General features: G+C 41.1%; 1 protein-coding gene across 1 annotated transcript in view; it reads right to left on the bottom strand.

The window, feature by feature from the left end:
- LOC115383421 (amine oxidase [flavin-containing] A) overlaps nt 1-25,404 on the bottom strand; it is a 53,528-nt gene that overhangs the window by 9,533 nt on the left and 18,591 nt on the right. Inside the window, exons 7-10 of the mRNA XM_030085601.1 lie at nt 23,173-23,273; nt 12,138-12,296; nt 10,248-10,334; nt 6,189-6,289 (exon numbers count right to left, since the gene is read on the bottom strand). Coding sequence (XP_029941461.1) covers nt 6,189-6,289; nt 10,248-10,334; nt 12,138-12,296; nt 23,173-23,273 — 448 coding nt within the window. The remainder of the gene's footprint in view (nt 1-6,188; nt 6,290-10,247; nt 10,335-12,137; nt 12,297-23,172; nt 23,274-25,404) is intronic.

Here is a 25,404-nt window from a genome sequence, read left to right on the forward strand (position 1 = left end):
CACACACGTGTGGTTTCAATACAGAGATGACCAACAGCACCTACTAGTGGCAGAATGTGTGAGTGGACTTCCTTTTTTAAAAGTGTCAAGTAAACGCAATTTTTTTTTTCAACAGAGACACAAAAATGATGCATTTTCACTTGAAATGTTGCGTAAACAGGGTCTAATTCACATCTGTCAAAAAAATGTATCATGCAGACAAAAGGCGCATTTAAGTCGCATTCATTTTTCCGTACTCTGACATAGCTGCATGAACAATAATGCCCAGGATTAGTTTTCTTCATGAGAGTAACAGTTTCTCCGCTTTCTTCCCTCAGAATTGTCTTTTTTTTGGCCACATTTAACCTGTGCTGTCTGGAAATATGGTAACACTGATAGTTTTACAGTTTTACTGTTGTCACACAGTGACATCTAACCGTCTCAGTGTAGTTTTCATATTTCAGTTGCTTCTTTAGGTGAGTCACATGACCAGTTGGACAAGTAAAAAGTCGACCTTTCAGCTGGAATCTATGGTATATTCTGAGCTTTCTGTCTCCCATCATGCCAGTCTGTCTCTTGTATACGTCATCGATTTCATTCCAGACTCTCTCAGGCATCTTCTGCCATTCATAGTCCATGTCTTACTTTGAATTCTTGCTCCCTTTTGACCTCTCATCTAGGATTACCACTCTGTCCTGTTGCCTGGGTTTGGGATTACTCCTGTACAGACACGTTGCTGGCCTGGCCTTGATTAGGCTGCCTTAATCCTCACCAGTCTTGAGTAGTTCTTCTTTCACCTTGTCAAACAGCGACAGTCATGGCTGCAGATAACACTTCAGAGGCCATCTAAGTTCATCAGTGTTCTGTGTCCTTATTTCGGATTCAGTTTTAAATTCAATACAGCAAAATGTCCCCTGAATACTCAGTGCAATGAATGAATCCCAGTAATATTTGGTGTTCTCCTCATTGATGCCCAGAATTCATTCAGGCTCACTGTGGCTGAAAACATGTTACAGTTTTCTTCTTGCCTACATTTTATCACTTCATGTATTAGACGGCCCTGGTCCAAGAAAAGAGGGCAGCAAATGTATTTTTATTGGATTGTCCATGTATAAACAGATGTTTTGCTTTTGGCTCTATGTTGGCATATCAGGATCCTACTGTATGTGTTGGCAGCATGGAAGCCGCCCCCACGGCGTTGCATGCAAATTGGAGAGCGAAGCAGCGAGTCGTGCTCATCAGAGGTTGTGTAGAGATTCGTGCAGCAGCCATGTGAGAAAATATCACATAATATCGCTTTGTGATACGGAAACTTTTTTTTTTTTTTTTTTTTTTTTGCACTTGATTTACAACTTAAAGTCAATGAGCTGTAATAAATGCAAATAGAAATTGCACCGTTCCGATTCAACTTCAATACCTTTGCATCTGTCACATGTTCAAAATTGCATCTGACCAGAGGCACTCATGCTGCAATAAATACAGGAATATACAGCTGTGGTCTGAAACAACACATAAATATTGTGGCTGCAGGTATTTACAGGCTAGGAATATGTATGGCCATGCATTTATAAACAATTATGCAGTATATAAAGTTGTGCAATCATAGGTATTTTATGATTTTACAGTATGCATAATAGTGCAAAGGGACAAAGCTCCAGAATGTACAGTGGTGCAATTACTTCTTCAGATATGCAATACGTGTGGACAGAGTTGAGCAGGGACGCAGCTGGAGGGAAAATGCTGTTCCTGAATCTGGTGGTGTTTGTAGGGTGATTATAATTCACATCCCAATGTTTTGCATATGTATATTTATGTATACTATGTGTGTTCTGAAAAAAAAAGCATGTTATGCTATGTATCAAAGTGGTAATCGGCATATTTTACCCTTTTGCTCATTTGCAAAGCGCTTTGCACACACAAAGCATTAAATTTATTCAAATCTAACTTGCGAGACAGGGGCTGTTCTGTGTCAGTTGATCTTTTTATTGTGAGCATTTGAAAATCAGTTGTGGATTTCCTCAGGGCTCCATCTTCGGGTCTCTTTTATTTAATATCTACTTGCTCTCTCTCGGCTCAGATCATGGAATATTATAACATCTCCTGTCTTAATTATGCAGATGACATGCAGCACTATATGTCGGTGTGAGTGATTGACTGCAATCCATTATACCTGCTGTATGATAAATGAAGTGAATGGATGAATGCATGTGTAAGAACTGAACTCCTAAAAAAAATATGGAGAAAAGGTTAAAGGTCACTGCCCCCCCGTCTTGACTCTGACCTGAAAATCAACAACCACATTAAGACAATAACAAAAATGATTTCTCACCAAAGGGTCACTCCAGGAATCGGTTTGGATGCACATTACAACTGAACTTCAGTCTCTGCACTGACTGCTTGTGTGTCAAAAGGTCAACTTTAAAGTCTGACTTCTTGTTTGTAAAGCTTTTTAAAGCGTCGGACGGTTTTGGGCTCTTCTATCTCAGACTAACTTCATCCTGGTCCCTGAGCTCCTCGGGAAGAGGTTGGCTCAGTGTTCCCCAAGTCAGAAGAAACAGAGTGAAGCAGATTTTAGTTCCTCACCTGTGGAACTTCCTGTTAGCGCTGCTGACACACTCACTTCTTTTAAATCAGCCCCCGCTGCAGGAAAGTTGAGGCTCCGTCTCACTTTAACCTGCGATTCAGGCAGAACTGAAGGTCAAAGACTGGAGGACTGAACCCCAGAACAATTTAACCCGCTTGAAAGGCGCTGCATTCCAGATAAGTTTGAGACCTGGTAACAGCCGTGTAAGTATCAGCACAGTGAAAGCAGTCACCAACAGATGTACAACACTCATAGTCAAGCCTTTGTCGCACTGACATTTCAAGGTTTATTTCAAACAAGTAGAATCAAACAAAAGAGCTTCTTTCTATGTACAGCAGTGTGTTGAACAACTCACAGCAAAAATCACGTGTCGACTAAATGAAGGCCTTTTCATGAGTCCTTGATGTGTTGCTGCACTGTAACCACCATGACAGTTTAACAGTAAACAGATGAATTTGTAATTATTTTATTTCTGAACAGATTTCAAGTCGTTAAACTGCACGAAAACAGCTTAAATGTTCATTGTAAAGAATCACGGAGGAGACCTTGCTTCCAGTACCGCAAAGTGACTGAAGGGATCGTGCTTAATTGGATGTGTACACCATACCATGGTTATTCTATCAGCAATCTGTTAAAGTAGTTCATAAGTCAATGGATTTCACCTATATAGCCCACACACTAAGGTCACCGAGCAGCACATGCAAAGCAGTATCAAATACATATTAGTCCTGATGAGTGGAATAGTATTAGTTTGTACTTACAAAACACAGCTGTGTGCAATCTGAGGTTTAGGTTCAGAGACTAAAACGGTTTACCAATAGGTGGCAGTGTTGTAACCCATGTATTTTTTTTTACTTCCAAAGATTATTTCAGGGAGACAAGAACTAGACCAGGGGTGTCAAACACATTTTAATTCAGGGACCAATACGCCTTGAGTCAGCTGGTATAATTGTGCCACAATAACTTGTAAATGTTTACTTTGAATTTTTACTTTAATGTGGCGCCGAGTATCCTTGATTTATAAAATTTGATATTTTTAACAACAACAACAAAAAAATCTAAACAGTTACTGTGGAAAATTACTCCAAACTCAACATTAGCCTACTTTTAATTATACTTTTTGGTGAAAATACAGTGAAAGGTCTCTGTTGCATTGCTCAAGTTTTTACAGCTCACCCTTGGCTTTGAGGTGAGTTTGATGACAGCCACTCATGGCAGCATTAGAGATATCTCAGGGTCTCAGTCTCCTTTGGGTCCACATGTCTTATAGAATTTGTTAAAATCAATTTTTCTTTGAAATTTTTTTACAAGTTATTTGGCAGTTTGGTTGGCAGGATTGGGATGTCATGCAAGCCGGTTTTGGTCCACGGGCCTTTAGTTTGACCCACCTGGCTGACGAGCAGACAGTGAACAGACACATCATCTCTAAATGTCAGCATGGCATGCTCATCTATTATTTTCTAATCAAGGCGTAGCGTCAGCCATTCACATGCTATTCAGAAGAACAGGAGATTTAGCTTGTTTAATCGCCGGCTGACATTTCCTCCGCTCCGTCGTGTCATTCTCATTTCTCACACTGGAATTGAAAATAAATTACCTCTTCTTTAGGACAAAAGACAAAAAAAAAAACCTGTCCATCCTCACCTTATGCCCTGAAGTACACAAATTACAAAGGAGAAGTGAGACGAGACTAATTGTCGTCAGTGCACAGCCTAACTGCCCGTCATCAGAGTCAATGATGGGCATGTCAGTGGTGTGTAAGCCAATTATCTGCCAGGTTGTAACAAAGCGCGAGGGCTGGCGTCCTGCGGATGGACGGCTCTGCCTCCTGTCGCTGGACAGAAAGTGGGATTATCTCCGGCAGCCTGTGTCGCAAGTGGTTCGACGTAAATAACTGAAATGATGTAAAACGTCTGAGACATCTAACATTTTTTTCCCTAATTTTCGAGAAGATTCTGGGTCCAAACCACGTGTCAGTCGGTCATTTGAAACGTTAATTAAATTCATGTTTGGCTTTTTATCAATGCTGAAAGGAAGCTCCTTGCCCTCTGGTCCCTGGTGGGAGGGCGAGGGTGAGAGTCCAGGGTGTAATCCTCCACATCTATCTTCTTCTGACAGTGATTAAAGCTCCTACACACTCCATAAATTTTATTTAAACAGCTGGATAAACCCCAAGAGATAACTCTTAGATGAGATCAGTAGAAAGATAGCAAAAAGTAGGTTCTAATATGCCTGCAAGTAACATACCTGTTTTGATTACTTTGAAAAAAACGTAATGAGCTTTAGACTCGTGAAAGCGTCTTGCTTCAATCCAAATTTCAATTTTCTTCCTTTACTGCATGTTTCAGATGATAGTGTGTGTGTGACAAATACATGATAGAAAACAGAGCCAACAGCAGTGCTTCAATTAATCCCTTTCAAATGCAGGGAATATTTGGAACAATGCAAGGTACCAGGACAAACTTTTTCTATTTGCTTTTAAGTATTTTATCATCTCGCCGAGCACCATTTGTCACAGCAGTTTCTTCTTCTTTTTTTTTTTTTTTTTTTTTTTTTTAAATGGGTATGCATTAGAGAGCTGGTAATTTAGAAAAGTGTGACCCAGCGAGGTCAATTTATTCACATTTCCCTTCAGCTTTTCTTTCTTTCTTTGCCTTTTTTCCTCTCTCTGTAAACATCTCACATACTGACCAGTCGAGCGTAATATCCACCTGGGATAATGACTCTAATTATGAAAACCACAATGTGGCCACAGTTCTGAGATACGGGCCGTATCGAATAAATAATCCCGTAATCTACGCGCCGCCGCCGCCGCCGCCACAATTCGTCGCACATATGTTACTGGCTGTACGTTTTGTAGTAACAGTTTTAGCCGGCCTTCGTTATATGTGCTGGATCTGTGTCAAGGTCACTGTGAGTCCTTGAGGATCCATTTGCGATATGGGGCATGAATGTGGATGAGGGCTTCCATCCAGCGGCTGCTGCGCGAGTCACGTTATGTAATGAGCTTCTCCTGCTCCCCACGGACTCCATGACATTATGGAAATGCATTACCTGGATCTCCCCCTCCCCGCCGCTCCTCCTCATTTGTTCAGCTTGGTGCATCTCTGAACAGGCTATTACAAATGGATTAGAGGAGATTTTTCCTATGAGAACCCCCCCCCCCCCCCCCCCCCCCCCCCCCCCACCTCCTGATGACCTTTTTGCCATTTCTCTTAGAACTGGACTACTATGTATCGTTGAAGGTATAATCACTCCCACGACTCGTGTCAATGATCTGTGAGCACTGGGTGCAAGTCGTGACTAATGGCAGCTGGAGAGGCTCAGACAAAAGCTTCAAAAGACACAAAAATAGCTGGAAATTTTAGCAGATACGTACAATTCCCGTTGGCGCCGCCATCGAGTGCAGCAGTGACACGGTTTATCCATCCGCGGACTCTTAAATTCGCCTCGTGAAAAGATTTATGTGAAACATTTCCAGCCGTCACAGCTGTTTACCGCGCTCCATCCTTCCACGTAATGATTTGTTTTGGTAAGTACCGGGAGGAAAGGTGACTCGTTTTGAGTGCGAGGGAGAAGACGAGGCGCGGTGTCACGCCGTATTTGTAATGAGCGGGGTGATTACCTGCCACAGGGCATCCTCAGGCTGGGGTGGTAATACGTTAGCAGACCGGGCGCCATGACATTAACAGGGCAGCCGCCATTATAGGTCTCCTTCGCCCAGTCCTGTAAAACAAAACAGCTTAATGATATGTCACATTATTATTTCATGGCGCGATGCTGGAGCCAGGCTTTGTTTCAGCAGAAAAAGACAGTTAACGCTGCTCTGAGGGCAGGATCTGTTTAATAGTGCAGCTCGGGCAAACACAACATATGCTGCGAGCCAGGAGTTTTCTAAATCCAGAAAACTCCATCTGCTTATTTACAAGTTGTCCATTTACAGTACGTACAGACAATAATCTCCAAAAATAAATAAATAAACAAATAAAATAACACAGAAACTGCAAAAGCTGTTTAAGAACACCAACAAGTCCAGGCAGACTTCCTCTGATGGATGTTGGAGAATTCTGACATCCAAATTCAGGCCGTTGGGAACCAAAGTGACAATTACTGTGCTGGTAAATGTGTTAGTCCCCCCGAGGGTTCCACTTGGAATTTTCAATTATATATTTAAGTCAAGCACAAGGCAGAAAAAAAAAAAAACAAAGAAAAACTTGAATGAGGCAGTTGAGATCTATCAACTAGACCATGCATTCTTTGCTCATTAGATTTCTGAATCTAAACAGCGCTTTATTAAATTTAGGCCCCGTTTGCACAAGCGTTCCCACAGTGTCCAAAAGTTTTGTGTCTTTTCACTTGAAATTGTTTCCGTGCAAACGGGCCCTTAGGGTCTGTTGACACTGAGCATCTCATAAGAACTCCTACTTCTGCTCCTCCAAAGATCAACAGGAGCCAAAAAGTTTGCCGTCGACACAAACTACTGTGTGTTCTGTTCTCCTAATGTGCAAAAAGAGGAGAAAACAGTTCATTAAAACAAAACAGCTTCTCACCTCTACCTGAACCTGTGCTCCGCTTTTGAAAGTAATTGACATTTTGTAAGCAATTTGTAAGACTTCTTGTGGTCCCGATCTCTCACAGGGCTCAGAAACACACCGCATTGGAAGGAAAGAAAGCTCAATAGGCTACTGAAAGTCTTTAATTTTAAACTTAGAGACTACCAACGTGTGAATCCTAACACTGCCAAACACACGAGACCCAGTCCAGTCGCATCAAACAGCATGTGAGAAAAAAAACAAACAACTACTCCAAGGTGTTCGAAAGTTTGTGCATAAAGGGCAAGAACATTCAGAAAAAAAAAAGTGCATTTCTTGCACTTTTTCAACATTGATACAAGACAACCTGTTTTTTTTCTTCTTTTTTCTGTATTTTTCACTTATATTATTAAACCACTACTCTGACCATCTGAGGCAGCGATTTCAAGTGAAAAACGCCAAACTGTTTTTTTGCCTTTTGAGTGTCTGTTTACACGACAACAATGCTCACAGTCGCTGAAGAACGCACTTGAGAGTGGAACTTTTCTAAAATGCTGGGACTCCGTCGTCATGTAGACGGGGAGAAACAATACTTTCCGGAAACGCTGCTTGAAGACGACAAAAATGCTGCGCATGCGCACCACAGATGTGGCCAATCCTTCTGCTCATGCTCGTGATGCAGGTGATGGACAAAAGCAACAATGGCAACAAATCCAACCAACAGCATGAAAACGACATCAATTCCAGTGTTTTTTTTTTTTTTGTGCAAACACAAATCATTTTCAGAACGTTGCCTTGTAAACGTGAGACTTTTCTGAAACTGAAACACAAAAGCGATGCTTTTTGACTTGAAACGCTGTTGCGCTCTAGATCTGTGGCTGTGGTCGAGCACTGCTGGTCTCCAGTGGTCGGTGTCCAAAGGAAGGAAGGCGCCACAGGCAGCCAAGTCTTTCTGATGTGTGGTCTCATGTATATGGAATATGTTGCAATGAATCCCTGGAATAACCCTGGAATGAGCTCTGAAAATCAAACGACTTTCAAGCTGCCATCATATCCTATAAATTACCATCTGCAATTCCATTTAACCACAGTCAGTCAAAACGATTAGCTTCGCACTTCATCTTTTCATCTACCACTTTAAATTACGACTCCAAATAATCACTATTAATTGCGTTAACCGGCAAATTCTAAAATTTATCCGCAGAATGAAAAAACACTCTCAGCGGTTAGTTCTAATTGGTTCATTAAAAGTATTCATTGAGTTCTTTACTGCTTTTTGCATATTCCTAACACTAACAACGTGTTTTTGTTTAATTAATTACATTGTATTTTCTATCTTTTCAGATTAATCCAACTAATCTTTGCACATGGACTGCTGCAGGTGAACCCCCACCCCTGGTTGAGAGTGACAGATTTATTGAGCGCATTGGTATGCAGATCCACGACTTCAGTCCCTCTGCAGCCTTTAAACAGTACACTGTGTAATGGAAAATTGCCCTGAGAAAACTTGAGGCAGACATTAAGGGAGACATCATGATTTTGCTTTGTTGACAAAGAGACCCAAGGGGAACATCGTTTTAAAACACAACAGCAGTCAGCGCGGAGTTTCGGGAGAAAAGGGCTGACGAATTAGAGCTACGCTGTTGACAGAACACGTCGCATTACTTTTATTGTGGCCCATTGGATTTCCGGCTTGTTTTTTATTAATTCCTTTTGTAATGAATTCTTTATGTAAACAAGGAACATGAATAATTGCACACATCATTTTTTTCCCCCAGTATGCTACTGTAATCTAAGTAAACAACAAGCGGAAGGCTTTCAAATCCAATTTAAAAAGGAGGAGCTGATTGATTATCTGTGGCTCATGTTAACACAGACTTTTGGGATTTAAGTAAAAGAAAAAAATAAATTAAAGAAAGTTAATTATGATATTCATGCTTCACACTTTCTTTCAGGATAAATTCTTATCTTAGTTTCTTTATGGAAATGCTAGTTTAGATATCAGTGTGTCTGATACAAGAGCAGCACCGACGACCAGCTGGATTGCTATTCTGGGTGACTCGCTGCAATGAAACTACCAAAGTCCCGGGAGAATATACCCTGAGAGTCACATGGATGTTTTTGTCCATCGACTCGTGCATGAGCAGAAGAACTATTTACTCCGGCCGCGGGGTGGATACGCTGCAGCAGCATTTGAAAGAAGATGCAGTTTTTTTACCGTTTCCATGGAGACTGCGAGGCCTCGTCGGCACGACATTTTCACGTGAAAACGGAAGTCTTTCGGTGCTGAGAGTTACTGAAAACATGCCCTCACGGACATCGTTTCTTTTCCCCCAGTGTGTTCAGATGAACTGAACAGTTGCACTCTTCTTGAATACATTGGACATAAAGCAGGATTAAGAAAGAACTTCCTGTGAAGTACGCTCAGCTGAAGAAAAGGGAAACCAATACAGTTTAAAGAGTCTTTCTTGCATGGTGAAATTTTACCTTGTACCTCTGAATAAAGCAGCGCTTCTCATAGAAAGCGGTTTTCCAAGTGTGCCAGAGCCCACGCGCTAATATCGAAGAATTCTGCGCAACGCCAAAGGGTCAGAGGCTCACGGCTAATCTTATACTGTTTGTGTTTGGACATGCCACTGCCATGCAAAACTTTTCCTGTATAAACATTTTCAAGGTTGAGGTGAAATCTCTTCATTCAGATTTCATGCTCAGAGAGATTGTCCTGGAAATGCTGCACTATCTTGTTGAGACCATCTTTCAAAGTGTATCGACATTTTCAAAATGTATACTGTGCGCTGCAACGATGTATTGTGCCGCTCTTATTTGGCCTACTAGAGATTCAATTGAACTGTATGTGGTCTCTGAACTAAAATGTGCTCTAGATTATTTCCCAACACTTTTATTTTCCAGGATGTTATGTTTGTTATTACGGTGAAAATCAAATTTCCCTAAAATATGATCGACTGTCTACCTGTTCAAACATGATCTGTTCGGCTGTGCCGACAGCCATGTTGACTTTTTCTGCACGAAATAAGTTTCCTCTTCGGAATAAAAGACAAGAAATTGGACTATAAATTTTGACACAGTGAAATCCAGCCTGAAACCACAAGTACTGTATTATTACACAGCACACCTGCCACTGAGGTACTTACTTTCTCTTCATAGTGGATGAAAGATGCAGCCTCAGGTCCAAGGTATTTGACCAAACTGGAAAGCACTGCGCTTCTTCTCTCCCCAACCTGCAAACACACAGAAAAAACAGAAAAAATCTCTCCCAACTCGGTTCTTCCATTGCTCATTACTCCAAACTCCACCAGCATGCTGCTGAAATATGGATGCAAATCTGAGGAACCCATCCAGGCTGGACACAAGTAGCAAAGTCAATTTGAATAACTGGAGCTCCCGGTTATGATAGCACACATGGAGAGATCTGCACAAAGCAGCTGAGGCCTCGGGAAGAAAAGGACAAATCACCATAAAACATGCTGACAGATTTTTGCAAAAATTATCTAAGATTCTTCATCATCATGTCACTTCTATGCCTTCAGGTATTTCCTTTGCAGCTGGAAGCCGAAAGCCTCCCGTACACAGCTTAGAGTAGTGAGCTAGAGGGAACCTTCCATATCTTCAGTACATTGCTAACCAATGCAGAAATACACAATCTGGGCCATACTATTGTTCAGATGCTGAATTATATTCATTCATAGTCTACATTTCTTGCACAAGCCAGGCAAATCTGTAACCTATAAGTCTATACTCCTCACATTCGCTACCATGTTTTTCGTCTTTTTAGCAGTGGAATAGCAGTGGAGGTTAATTATTTAGCACCCTGTGCAGCGTGGCCCAGCAGGGGGACGGTGACTCTGGGATTCTGTAGTCAGGATAATGATTGGAAAGGCAAAACAACACAAAAGACGGGCTGGAGTACTTTTTTTGTTTTTGTTTCTTCACATTGAGGGAAAGAACTGCTAATGAATGAAAATGTCACCACAGACGAAACACAGGGACAATGCAGGGGGGTGCAGAGTGTGCAGAGTGTGTGAGATTTGCAGCTTTCAGCAGAGATGTTCACTTACAACAGGGTTTAATGCATTTGTAACCCCTGGCAGCACAGGCAAAAAAGGGCAATCAATCCTGCATTCATTCAACCTCTACCCCCCCAAAAAACAAAAGAATTAATAAGAAAGTCTGAAGTTCAAATAGTTTTGGTAGTTTTACAGTTGAGTCTAACACAAGAATGTCAATCTGAACATTCCATTCAGTGTTCATGTAAATGAGACAGTCTAATCTCCCAATTTGAAGGAATTCATACGCACTGGCAAAAGAGTGAACGTGTGAAATAATTCAACTGGCAAAAGTAGTGGGAATAGTCGTGTTTTCCTGTAAAACTGAACTAAAGCACTTTTACTCAGTGAAGTAAGGGTTCCTGACAGCTGGAAACCGCGCCCCGCTGTTCTGAGTCTATATTCTGGGCTGTTCAGGAGCTCAGGTGCTGCACAGCCCTGGATGTAATTTTCATAATGCTGCCTTGGAGCAATAACTACCTTTCAGTGAGGAGCACACACATTGTATAAAGTTACAATGTGTGAATTAACTTGAATATACATAAAAAAAACTAGACAACACTCGATACAATAAAGTCCAGCTGTAGTCTTTAATTTAGTGCGTAGAGGGATCCAATAAAGAATTGCTCAGTGTACCAATGACTGAACACGGGCACAGCATTTAGTTATTTAGATTTGGCTGCAGTAAACTGTGAAATCTTCAATGGTTGCATCAAAGGTCAAGAATAACTGAGATGCTGGCTGATAATCAGGACGTCTTCTTGCAAAACGAATTGTCTGTCTCTATCAATTTAAATACCATTATAACAATTCACTGAGATGGTGGCAGAGTATGAAGAATTACTCAGATTATCATTTGTCTGCAAGATAAATTTTTATTATTTTATAATGAATCACATTGGAAAAACTAATTCCCCCAAGAACATGGATTCTAAATTCCATAATAAAACAGATGATTGAAATTGTGTTGGTCATTACCTCTTTAGAAGCCCAGAGAGAAGCCTGCTGGCCGGAAATAAAGCCCACCAGAGCGGCGTTGCCTCGGGGGCTGGTGGCATCGAAGGTGACGGCGAACGGACAGTCAGTGGAGGCTCCTGCCGCGATTTCCCCGGAGAAACCCTTTTCCTTCCAAAAAGCCTACAAAGAAATGAAAACACATTATTCAGGATTGAAGTTCAAATTATTAGTAGTTAGTGATTGTTGGTGGAGAGAGGTCGTTGAGAGACCCTGGTAGACCCACAAATCCACTGTTATGCTGTACCAAGCTCCAATACATACATCTGAAAATATAATTTCCAGCTGGCGATGCAGCTCTCTCCACAACAACAGACACAGTGGCAATTTTTTACTCTGCTCGCTGTTTCTTCCTCAAACCAGCAGTCAGTCCATGCGTCTCACGCTGAGAGAGAACTGTCATGAAGTTCAGACACGTACAAGTATGTGCTCGGCAACATAAATAAACACCAAACACTCTCAAGTTAGACACTGGATTCAGGTTCTTAAGCCCATACAGTCCTGATGATGATCCATTTGACAACAATATCTGATCACAAGTAGCTCTCTGACTGAACAACAAATAAATTAATGAATGAACCAACTTAGCGGTGTGCGTCCCACGCAATGAAATCACACTGCAAGATGTAAAAGTTCACATTCCTAGATTATACATGTCAAATATATTTACTTTCCATCAGTTTACATCAACTTTCGTGTCTTACACTTCAACAAATTACTGAATTAATTATTAGAATTCAACCTTTTGAGCGATATTCATGCAACTGCGCTTACAGGCACATTTCAGTAAGTCATCCAGCGGAATGAAACTGGAAACAAGTATTCCTCCAAGTATTTTTACGCCCACAATTTATAACATTTCTTGAGAAATTGTGATTAAGACTGAACACATTACTCCCTTTTGCTACTCACTCTACCACTACTAGCACATAAAAATAACCTTGTAGATGTCTTCGCTAGCTGTATTATATGTACAACAGGATATCAGGATGAAAGTTAAAGATGAGTTTTAATGTCAAAGTGATTTCAAAGAAGGATATATTTTGCAATCACACGAATGAATAAATCATTCAGTTTGTAGACATTATGAATTAGAGTTTCACAAATAACATTTTTCTTATTTAGTGCACCTTTTTTGAAAAACTAATGTCAACATAGAGGAAAAAAGTTATATATTGTTTTCTTTTATGCAGAACTTGGAAAAAATCATTTTTAATAACTAATGGAGAAGAGGTGAGTTAAATAGGTATTCCATTCCTTGCTTTTTTAAATGTTTGTAGGTTTTATGTTTCACAATACTGCATTTTTCTATAATATATTCGAAATAAAGGTGGTTATGCAAGTTCATTCATCCAAAATGGCAGAAAATAAGGTACATGGTGAATTTCTCAATAGCCTTCCCTCTTGCATGCGCACGGTATGAAGCGTTTTCAAAAAGTTGTGTTTTCCCCAGAGAGAAATGGAGGGCTTTCAGGAAGTTCCACCTTGGGAGTTTTCAAAAGGTCATTTTTTCATTACCATACCACTGCTGTGTAATTAGGCCCTCAGAGTCACTTTTTCACCAACATTCATGTCTTTGGATTGTGGTAGGCGTATTAAAAGAGAACCCTAATATCTAATTTTAACGATTAAAGACCCGAAGAAGTATCAAACCGATTTAATTGTGAGGCAAAAGTGGTCACCACTACACCACAGTGGCATCCTCCACATCAGGAACCACGAAATAAATCCTTACTGAAAATTATTCAGTCGTTTCTTTGCTGTGACTGAATTCCATTGCTGAAAATCCTTCGGAACTTTGAAGCATTCAGCAAAAGCAGCCCAATCTTCCAGCACTGAAGGTTGCTCTTGGTGTCAGTGGGACAGTAAGTGCTCTCAGAGCCCAGCCTTTTGGAGTAAGTGAAAAAAAACAGCATTTGAGAACTGAGCAGCCACTCCTTATGGCACAAGTATCAGATTCAATCGTGGTTCACTCAAGAGCTTAATTTGACTGTATGAAGTAGCTGTCGAGATACGGCGCAGCACTAAAACCAACACTGGCAGGTCAGTGCGGGTGACCTTCCTATCGTCAGGCGAAGAAAAGACACCTCGGTCGAATGTGAAACAAACACTGAGCTACGTGCCAAGACGTGTTGGTTTGTGTGAGGAGGAAGTTTTTAAAAATTAATTTGGCTTATTCACATCTGCATTTTATGCATGCATGAATCATGCCTGTTTTCATTTCCCTGTCTGAGAATAGAAGTCATCACTGGATACATTTTCACTAATGTCTTTCATGTAGTGTGCATAAAATTACCTGATTATTGAAACATTCCGTACCAGAAGCCAGGAAATAATGATGAACATGATGAATGCCAAAATAAGCACATACGTAATAACCTGGCATGTCGTATCCCTGGAATAGCATTGAGATGTGTTTGAGTGTGCACTGGATTGATACACAGTGATGTATTGCAGAGCAAACACAGATGTACAATGAGAGGAGCTCCATTTGGCTTGAAAAAAAAAAAAAAAGGTGTGCATTAATAGTAGTCCAGGATCCTCTGATTACTGTGACTATATGTCATTCACTAACATAAAGAAGTAAAAATCAACACTGGATCGACACATTGGATCTTAAATTAAGTTTAACCACCATTTTTATACAAATTTACCCCAACTAACCACATTACACTGTAGTGAACTCTAACTGTGTCAACAGTGGTATAGTTCTACATGTTTCACAGTCTAGCGCAGTGTAGTATTTTCCGCCTCAGCAACTGCATTACCAAGGCAGCAAGTGGAGAGGCTGAATGGGAGCCAAACACAGAAATATAGTTCGAAGATCCCTGGAAAGCCCCATCTGCCATCAACACGCACGATCAGCACCAGTGACTCAACAGATTTCCACAACTACAAAAATGGTGATCGCAGATTAACCTCTGCAGTGTTTTTTTTTTTTTTTTTTTTTTTTCAAAAAGGTCAGACAGTCCATCGAGTACCGCGTCCAACGCGAACCAAAAAAAAACCTTAAAGCTCGTGTCCGGAGTTTCCGTTCGTTTCCAATGTATGTATCATTTTTTTAACAGAGCTTAAATGTGTCAGTCTGGTTCGATACCTTACTATAATATTAGCATAAAGCAATATAAAGAATTTATTTATGAGCTCCGCCTTCGTCTCATTGACCCCCATGTTATTCGAAAAAAATGCCGATCCGCTTCGGCCAATAGATTTCGAGCTTCCGCTTTGTCATGCTGTCAATCAATGTGTGCGGGCAGCCAGAGAGACTTTACGCTTACCTCGGTTATATCCATTGTCTGCTGAACAGCCACCGTAAACAGTTAAACATGTAGGATGCCGTAGCACAACGGCTGAGTCTATGGCTTCTACTGCTGTGCTCCGGTATATCCTTCCGCGGAGCACTGCGCATGCGCAGATCTGTGTGTATCAAAACGTTATTTTTACAGATTGAAAAGATAACACATCTTTTAAATTTTTTTATAACCATTTGGATTTACTTCACATGCTAATACACCATCCCCCGGACCACTGTGAGGAGTATTTTGTCCACTTTCGTCAGTCCGACTCTGTCTCCTTTTCACCTCCAGCTACTGAGCTAAGCTAACTACGATGCTAACAGCTGGGAGCCAGCCACTGGACACAGAGAGACAAGAAAGGTATGTATGATCTTGTCTCAGTATAAAAATGATAGGGATAGGGTGTGGGTCCAAAATCTTCGGAGTATTCCTTTAAGGCACATCGGAGTGTTTTAATAAAGCTAAAAACTGTATACACAGCTGGAGTAAAGGCCGAACAAACAGGCCTAAATGCTGAGAGACTGCCCATCCTAATGGTGCATGCACCACTGCACCAATACACCAGATGAATAAAGAGTAAAGTGGATTATCTGGGACCATGAAGGACCACTTGGAAAGTCAGGGACTGTTGTGTGTGGCCTTCTGATGGGTTATGGGATGCATTTTTCCCACAAGGAATTTGGATTGGACCGTGGGCTCCCTCAGGATCATGTCTCCTAATATTTGAGCAAAGCAGATTAATATTGAATGTGCGGTTGTTGTATTCACACTGTGGGGGGCACAGGCCCGGGGGAATTGATGCAACTCGACGGCTTTCTGTTGTATCATTTACTGCTTTTTGTTGTTAACAATCTCATTTGACAACTGATTCCAATCCTACATCAGTTTACCTTGTTTTTTGTGGCATATTTCTTTGTTCAAATGCGAATCAGTGGAGAACGACAAGACCTGACCTCAGTCTAACTGATGGCAATCGAGGCTCTAACCACCGAATGCAGAACAAGATCATATCGATAATGTAGAGAGGCATTCAAGCACACATTGTCAAACTAAATGACAATGAGCGAGATTAAGAAAAAAATATCTAAATGGAAAACAATGATGTTCCATAATGTGGAGGCAAATTGCATGTTCAGTGGCAGAGTATGCATTTTTTATATGTTCGACAACAAAGTTACATTTTCATGAATGTCAAGGCCTTCGATACTTCCAAAGATTGCGAGAGACCTGGATATGTCATACAAATGCCACATGAAATAGTAATCATTTGGCTCTCTTGCACACTCTAAGTGTAGCCTATTGGCAACATCGCTACCTCATGTAATAATTAGTAACTTTAATGTACCTGCAAGAAAAGCTTTGGGCAGGCCGCGCTGTTTTCAGTCTGCGTCACGTAGCATTTGATTTTCTATTATTCAAGCATATGTTTCTTTTGTGATAGAAATGCAAAGAAGATTTGTGTATCACTGCTACTCACTGTGGATATGCGTACGCCTCTGCATTCGCATCTGTGTGAACATTTGCTGGCACATTTACATGTGGTTGCATGTAGATGTGCATTCGACTGTTCATCTCATTGCTCCATATCTCCGTGAGATCGAGATCATTGGAGCGGCAGTTTGGAAACAACATCTCTTCAGGTTTGCCTTGTTTATTTCTATTCTATTTTAAACTTAAAAAGGAGTTTGAAGACCGTTTAGTAAAAGTACAATAACCTCAACATGGGACCTCACCGTGGTGGGACAGTGTGTCTCTAGGACCCCTGGAGCTATGTCAGCTATACTCTGTGATACAAGACTCTTCGCACGATAGGTTCTCGAGGCGGCGCACGTTTGACCATTTAATCAAATGGTTAGTCTGTTTATTGCACCTTTTCAGGCTGTTCTCCCCTCTTCCTCCTGGAGCATCCTTCTTGTAACTGTGAGTGTGGAGAGAGGTAACTGGTCCCTGATGAGACTCAAGTGTGCCGCACTGCCTCCCTCCTTATCGCCTCCCTTGAGCCGCCTCCTCCAGCTTTCCCCTGCAGCTCCGCTCACACACACCTCCCTTTCCTACCCATGCCGAACAGGTCAGAGGGTAGAGACCAGATGAAGAGCGATCGCCAGGCCCTCCAGGTTGGGAGGTAAGTTCATAACCTGCTCCCATATAATCTTGGTATTGCGGAAATCAAAACTACCTTTGTTGCTGCACCCTACTGGGGAAGTAGAGATAAAAGATGGCCGCTTGGATCAAAGTGAGAAGCAAACAATGTTGCTTAAGCTACTGATGATATTGCTGTCAGCAAAAGCATGTTTGAAGATTGGACAGTCGAATGTAAGTCCCACACACCAGTTTTTTTCTCCTTGAGTGTACATAGGTTTTTTTCAAAGTAAGGCACCTGTAAAAATATGTATTCAGGGCTAAGTTGATTGCTGACTAAACTGTGCACAGGTGTGAGTGCGCATGTGAGTAGTCGCTGGCAACTTCGAGTTATTCCAGTGACGGACTGACTTTCTGTCCAGGGTGTGCACTTCCAGTTCCAGGCCCCCAGAATAGAAGGTGCCAAGCAAATTGGCAATTTTTTTTTTTTTTTTCAAAAGACCAGATAATAAATTACTGAAAAATAGAAATAGCATTAAGGAGGTTGCACATTTTATGTGAAACAACGGCCCCTGCAGGCCTTGGGCGTAACTGCAGCTTAGTGAAAGACTCGTGCCTGTGGCTTGTGTCCATGTACGAGCACGGAAGAGGGGAAATCCTTCCTCGTTCTTTTAGTAGCGCTTGAGTAAAATTTAAGTTTCATTTGCCTGGTGGGGTCTGTGCTGGAGTTGTGGCAGTGCTAGAAGCCGGAAGATCCATCCTCATACTGCTCAGTTGTTGCTCACTAAGCATCTGGTGGAGTAATGGCGGACAAAACGAAACCTAAGGGAATCAGGCCAGTGGGAGTGCGCATTACGTCACATCATCTCAAATTCTCCCCCAAAAAATTCTGGTGCCGGACCGGCACTGCAACTTTCAAGTGACAATTTAGCGCTGTTAGAGGTACTTGCATTGCACATCATTGAATATTTGTAACATATTTATGGTGGAAAGTAAGTATTTTTAAAGTTGAAAAACTCCTTAGTGTACCTTTAAGCACAAATTACAAATCTTTTTCATATCTGCCTAATTACCATATCTCACCTCCATGTTTTTCATTTTTATTTCACCCAGTTTTTGCTTTCAGCTGTGTGATGGTGTACCAAAAAATGTAAAAAAAAAAAAAAAATTAACATATTTTGGTGTTTATTGATAAAGCATTAAGTTGTTTTTACTCAAAGCATCAAGTTTAAAGAGCAAATGATCATCAGGTGGCCTATTTTCACAACTGAACTCTTTGAGATGAAAACAAGCTTGTCTGTAAGTCATTATTCACATTTTTAAGGCACCTTTTGAATTTTGACTTCTAAGTTTAACTGACCTGTAATTTATGACAATGTGGGGAAACGAGCGGCGCAGCGTGGCAGTCAAGGTTGAAAACGACAATTGAAGCCTCATTGTTAAGAGTCCTGCTTCAGTCTGCCCTGCTGGTCTCCATTGTGTCGCTCTTGGACCCGGTCTGTATGCGCGCTATACTGTTCAAAGCTCCCCTCTAAAGCCACAGTCTCTGACAGATGCTTGTGTATTTGTCTGCACACACATAAGCAGGTGGTCTCACGACTTGCTGACGTGCGCTCTTTTGCTTCTGGACCTCAAATTCCTGTGTAATGTAGAGATGATGCAGCTGCTATAAGCATCGCCCTGGTAAATTACCTTTCACAGGGGAGCATTGTCACAGGTAAATGCAGAGACAGATGCAATGGCCAGCCGGAGGCTTCCTCTGAGGACTCCGCTCCTGGGAGAGACAAGCTGGCGCTTCAGAGATAATCCGAGGCAAGAATACAGACTCAATTATTAAAAGTGAAAATGCAAAAATCCCAGAGCTTGCACGAGGGATGTGACGAGAGCATTTGAGGAAACCGTTCCATCAGCTCAGTGTTTTCCTGGAGAGAAAGCTGCCGTCATATGCCATCTGTCGTCTGGTCTCGGGTTTTAATGCAAGATTGGTTTTTAAATACTCGGTGAATCGTTTCCGACTGGGAGTCAGAGAGGTACAACGGCAGTGACCAGCGCTGAACTTACTCGCTCCTCCCGTCCCGTCGGTGGCGTCCAGCAGGAGGTTTTTGTGGTTCTTTGTGAAGGGGCAGTCTGTAGACCGCCTGTACTTCCCACTCAAGCTGTTTCAGTTAAAATGATGCTTGCATTCACGTCTCTCAAAGAATAAGAAAGAGGACATTGAATACTAGCCAAGTCCATTCTAAAAAAGTTACAGTGACTTTCTGTGGTGACCCACAGAAAAGGAAGCATCCAATTAGACTCTCATTATCACTTTATTACAAAGTACTGAATCAGTTTTCAAAAAAAGAACAAAATGCAACACGCAGTAAGAGAAGCTTTAAGATGGCTGTAATAAACACAAAATAGAAGCGGATTAACAAAGTATATTAGTATAAGTTGAGCTGAGTTATCCAGCCCACCCTCACATGCTGAACCTTCTGAACTCAATGACATTTGTGTCTTTTCATGCATGGGTGGTTTTTCTCAGGCTCTGAAAGTACATTTCGAGGCACCTCAGCCTCAGTGACAGATTTGCTGATCAGCACATTTCTCTCTGCCTAATAATATTTTCACAGGGCGGTTTGATCGCGTGTAGCACACTTTTGTTCATCTAATGCTTTAATGTGGTATTAAAAGCCAAGGTTTGAAATGTGCACTTCCATCCAAACTTGTTGAAATTAGACCTAACTGTTCATCAATATAATATAATAATAAGTAACTGCAGCTTGGTTAAGTGAGGAGGAAATTGAGCTGCTTTGTTTCTTCCTTGAAGATTACATGTTTAATAGTTTTGCAACATCAAGTTAATAAGAGTGCAGTTACCAATAAAAATACAAAGGAGGCAGAGTTAATAAGCAATTAGCTAAAGTTAAAAGAGGGAATTAAACAGGGCTTTCCAGCGTCAGGTCAGGTGATGTGAGTCAGTTGTGGAACTGCAAGGTTGATCAAGTCCTTTTTTCCACATTTACATGTCTTGAAAATGCTCAGGTACTAAGAAGATTGTAACTTACCGCTCAAGAAGACTGAACGATTTACATATTTAATCCTACATTTGTCATTTGTCCAGTCAGGAAAAACTTCACCATTAATTTCACCATCATTATGTGAATTTCAAGCATGTCTAGAGGACATATCTTCCACATCCATGAGGACAAAATGAAATGTTAGCTGGAATTTTTATCTTTATTCTATTATTTTTGTAAGTCTGTTTCTTGCATATACAACTATTACCTTATTTGACATTTCTGTGAGTAAAGAGGCTTGATATGAATAATACACTAACCTCAACCTTCTCTCCCGTGTTTGGATTACACACTCTGTACAGATATATTTGGTTAACAAAGAGATATGATACAAATCACCTTTTCTACCGGGGACTAATATTTTCATGTTTATCAGAGTCAACATGCATCTTGCCAAGGCAGCGAATTGAATAAACGTTTGCATGAGCACTAATGATTTTTGTCTTCATTACAGTTGACAAATTTAATCTGTTAACAAGGTGCGCAAGCACTTTGTTAATTATGTGCGAGTTTGCTAAGTGCAGAACGAATAAGATGAAGCAAATCTAAATGCGCTCAGAGCCGTTTTGCAGAAAGCCCTGGGATCTTTGAATTTGTGTCAGCTCAGCTCAATTTTGTCTGACGGAGGCAGACAAAGTGGTTTTGATGCTCATCAAACCACTGTCTCCTCACACATGGGCTCTATTCGGGCAGCTCGCCCAGAACGACACTCACTCTTTCAGAGACACTGCAGTTCCACTTCCACAGTAAATCTCACATTAACACAGCCTGTTTGACTTTCCTCAAACCAAACTTGTTGTATACAGAGAGGCCACAAAGCAGATTTTAGGCATTTTTTTTTCTATTTAGATGCTCGTTAACTCTTATGATTTTATGCTCAGTATATTAAGACTCTTAATTTCTCTTAATTAAAGATATGTTCTAAACTAACATCAATAATCTTGGACAAGCTGAATAAGTTGTGACGCCTACCACTATTAAGACATTTTCCAAACTCTGAACAGGTTTTTCAACAGCCAAAAAATAAATGTTCTGAAATCTAAGTTTGTCTGAAAACCCACCAAAGGCCAAGCACTTTCATGGAGTTGCTTTTCATTGTGTGTGTGGATGATAGAGATTTCAGGCTTGAGATCCCCAAAATAACATTTCAACTTCATTTCTAACACAGTGAGAATAATGAGAACTACTCCGTGAAACCAACTCATACAGATACATTTTGGTGCTAAATACCTTGGTATACATGGAGATATTTAGTCAGATAATTATAACCTGCAGTAAATTCATACATAGCTGTCTTCTCTGTCTGACCATTTCAGCAATCCATCACAAACAAAGGTTTTTATAGATCAATAAGGATGGATGATCTTCGGGATTATGTGCGAAGAACATGATGCCAATTCAATTAGACATTAAGCTCTTCATTTCAGTGTATTAAATCCCTTTTTAGAATACAATGGTGCTGTTAGAGTTTGGGTATTTGTTAGAAGAGGGGCTTTTTTTTAAAAAAGTTGTGATTGTAGGAACTTCTGTACGCACACAAAAAAAGAAAAAAATCCACTTCAGTATGCTAATAAAGTCGTTAAAGAGTAAATGCACGAGCCTCCTTTTACCTTCACTCGTCCCGTCCCCATGTCCTGATTTAAACACTGATGGTATCATGAAGTTTCTAGGACCCTGTCTACATGACAAAGTCTCCAGTGGAAATGCATTGTTTTTATGTCTTTCTGTTTCAGAAATATTTCGTTTTGATAACGTCTACTCACGCTGAAACGGCAGAAACACTGAAAACGATGTTTTTTTCTCCTGTAGAGCCACTCAGGATGTTCATTTTTGTTAATGACACCACAGGGTTAAGTTTTCAAAAAGTTGCATTTTCGCTGATTCCGAGCACAGTTGTCATCTAAACAGACCCATAAAACACTACAAAACGCTTGAAATCGTTTCTTGAAAGTGTGGTAATAAGTCCTAAATGAATCCGTCCATCCAACCTTCATAGGCAGTGTGAAGAGTCAACTCAACCTGATCAAGCAGGACGTTGGATTACCGAAGCCGGTCTTCATTATCGGGCTTTTATCTTCGTCTTGAGGAGGAATCGAGCACAGAGTGCATCAAAACTATTTACTCACCAAGAGCTGGTCTCCCACAACATTACACAGCATCGGTGTGAACACTTATTTAGTTTTTGCCTCTGAAAGCCCAACATGGCCTTTTGCCAGCGTCAGTGGAGGTGGCGATAATTGTTACCTGCTCAGAGCCTCAGCCTTGTTATTGTGTGTCAGTCTTTTATCCACTGGCATAAACACCTGCTCCAAACATTTCTCTTCAAATTCAAGGAAAACTGAAGATGACAGTGAGACACGACGCCATCTAGTGGTTAAACGTGTGATAGCCAAAGGTACAGCACACTTTCAGGTGGTGATTTTTCCCAATTCAGTCCATAAACTGGCGAATGTGGTTTCTGACATTCTAGTTCTTATTTGGTACATCTAATTTCAGAGGGGACACGTTTGTTAAATATTATAAACATTTGCTAAATTTTGTTGTGTTTCAACATCTCTTTCTTACCGTCTGGTAGGTTACGATGAATTTGATCATGTGGCCCACAGGCATGTTCTGGGTGAGGAACTCTCTCTCGGTCGGCAGCGCCGGCTCGTACTGGATCTTCGCTGATGGGAAAAACAAAAACAGAACATAATTCTCAGTTTCTGCCTCTTCACATTTACACATTTACTCATTTACACAACAGTCCAGCAACGTTTCAAATGAAAATGTGCTGCTTTTGTGTTTTTGTTCAACTCTCAACTCCTAAACTAGAATGAAGAAGAACATGGACTGGAAGTGAAGACAATGTTCTTATTGTCCATCTACTTGAACATGTGCGTGAGAATCGGTTGTGTTTTGAGGGTCCAAACGGACTCTCAAAACACAACCCGGAGTTTTGAATTTTTGTTTGAAAACTTGCGAACAGTCCATGAATGACAGGTTCTTCCTGTTCGCATTCAGTAATCCAGCTCTCACCTGATGCATTCTGCATTTCACAGACTTCATAGAAGAGGTGAAAAAAGTGAAGCTGGAGAGCACACTTGAGTTAATCCCTCTATTGATCAGGATGGTTTCATCTTGAATTGCTGAGTAGCATTAATGGCCTTGTAAATAAATCTCTGTGACCTAATGCTGCTCAGCTTGTTCCTTGGCCCAGGAGTACTAATCTCCGCACTTAGATCTGTAAAAGCTCCATCTCGCAGATGTGAGAGCGCTGGAGCGACTCCGTCGCTACCTTCGTCAAGTAGTGCATGTCACGCACGAAGAGGAGCCAGACTCTCGCTCGCTCGCCCTGGCAAGCAAAGCAACATCTGGCCAGAAGCCAGGCTTTTAACGAATGAGCCGCGGGAAGCTGCGAGACGCCGTTTTGAAACTGTCAAGGGCCTGTCAGCAACTTCAAAATAATGCCCTTAATGCAAAACAGAATTGATGAGCTCAAAGTGGTAAAAATGAAAAACTGTGACATGATAAGTGGCGCCACACTAATTTGACATGGTCACCTAGACGTCAGGGCGACAGCGCTGCACACATGACACAGGACCTGTCAGGCGATGTCAGATTCATAATGGCACTGGCTTCGACACCAGAGCAAGCAGAGCTGATGGAACCTCATTATTTGTCAGGCAGCTGTTGATCATTTTGTAGCTAAATAAGATGTACTGTTGCATTTTCTGAACACAAACCTGCAGTGATAAGACTATTATGCATCCATCTGCTGTGACACTTCTGTGGAGCAAACAATCAGATGGAGGTTTGTGGAGCTAAATAGCATAAGATGAGGCAGTAAATCAGACTCTGTAGTTTCCAAACGCGACCGTCTGATAAACGCAGACCACCTTCGGCTATTTGAGGAGGTGACAAAATGAAACTCTTGTCATGCACGTTTTTTTTTTTTTTTTTTTTTTTCAGGCAGACACTAGATTCCGCACCGGTATTCTTTAAGGCGCTTCACTTCTGACAGCTCCTTAAAAGGCGGCCCACATTACAGCCCTATCGACCAGGCGGCGGCGTGTCCACAGGGCAAACGCTGAGATTTTTCTCCCCCTGACTGAAAGTGCCACTTGAAAAATGACAAAGTATCCTCAACTCAGGTTTTCATGCTGGGGCTGGCAGATCTTTACACTCAGGGATGGGAGGTGAAAAGATGAATAATGCAGTGTCTCGTGACATTGCGCATGGCAATTTTGTAATCATACGCGGGTGCCAAGTGTTAATATTTCATTATATGAATAAATAAACAAATTAGTCATTTGCCTGCAACATTTATGAAGCTTTTATGACGGCGTCGGTCACCGGCGGTTTGGCAGGCAGCGGGGAGAATGATTAAAGTGAGACGAGTGTGATTCAAACTGCGTTCAAGCAGATCCAGCCCAACAAATGCCCGCAAAGTTCGTCTTTGTAAACTTAGTTTGCAATGGATGAAAGGTGTTAAGTCAGGGGTGTGACACATGAGGCCCGCGGGCCAAAACTGGACCACAGGAGACTTCAGGCAGGCCCACGAAATGACCACACAAATTGTAAACATTTAATTGAAATCGTTGATTTGAAAAAATTAAAATAAAATAAGAATACAACACAGCACTGACACCTGAGACATTTCACTGTATTTTGCATCAGAAAGTATTAATAAAACAATTCAGAAGTTAATGTTTGGCTTCAGGAAAAAGCAAACAATTAAACAAACTGTCACAGAATAGTTGACAATAATACACAACAACATTACCCACTGAATTTTTTTCAACAAATTTCTTTATA

The sequence above is a fragment of the Salarias fasciatus genome (genome assembly GCF_902148845.1).
Source record: "Salarias fasciatus chromosome 7 unlocalized genomic scaffold, fSalaFa1.1 super_scaffold_4, whole genome shotgun sequence".
NCBI classification, from domain to species: domain Eukaryota; kingdom Metazoa; phylum Chordata; class Actinopteri; order Blenniiformes; family Blenniidae; genus Salarias; species Salarias fasciatus.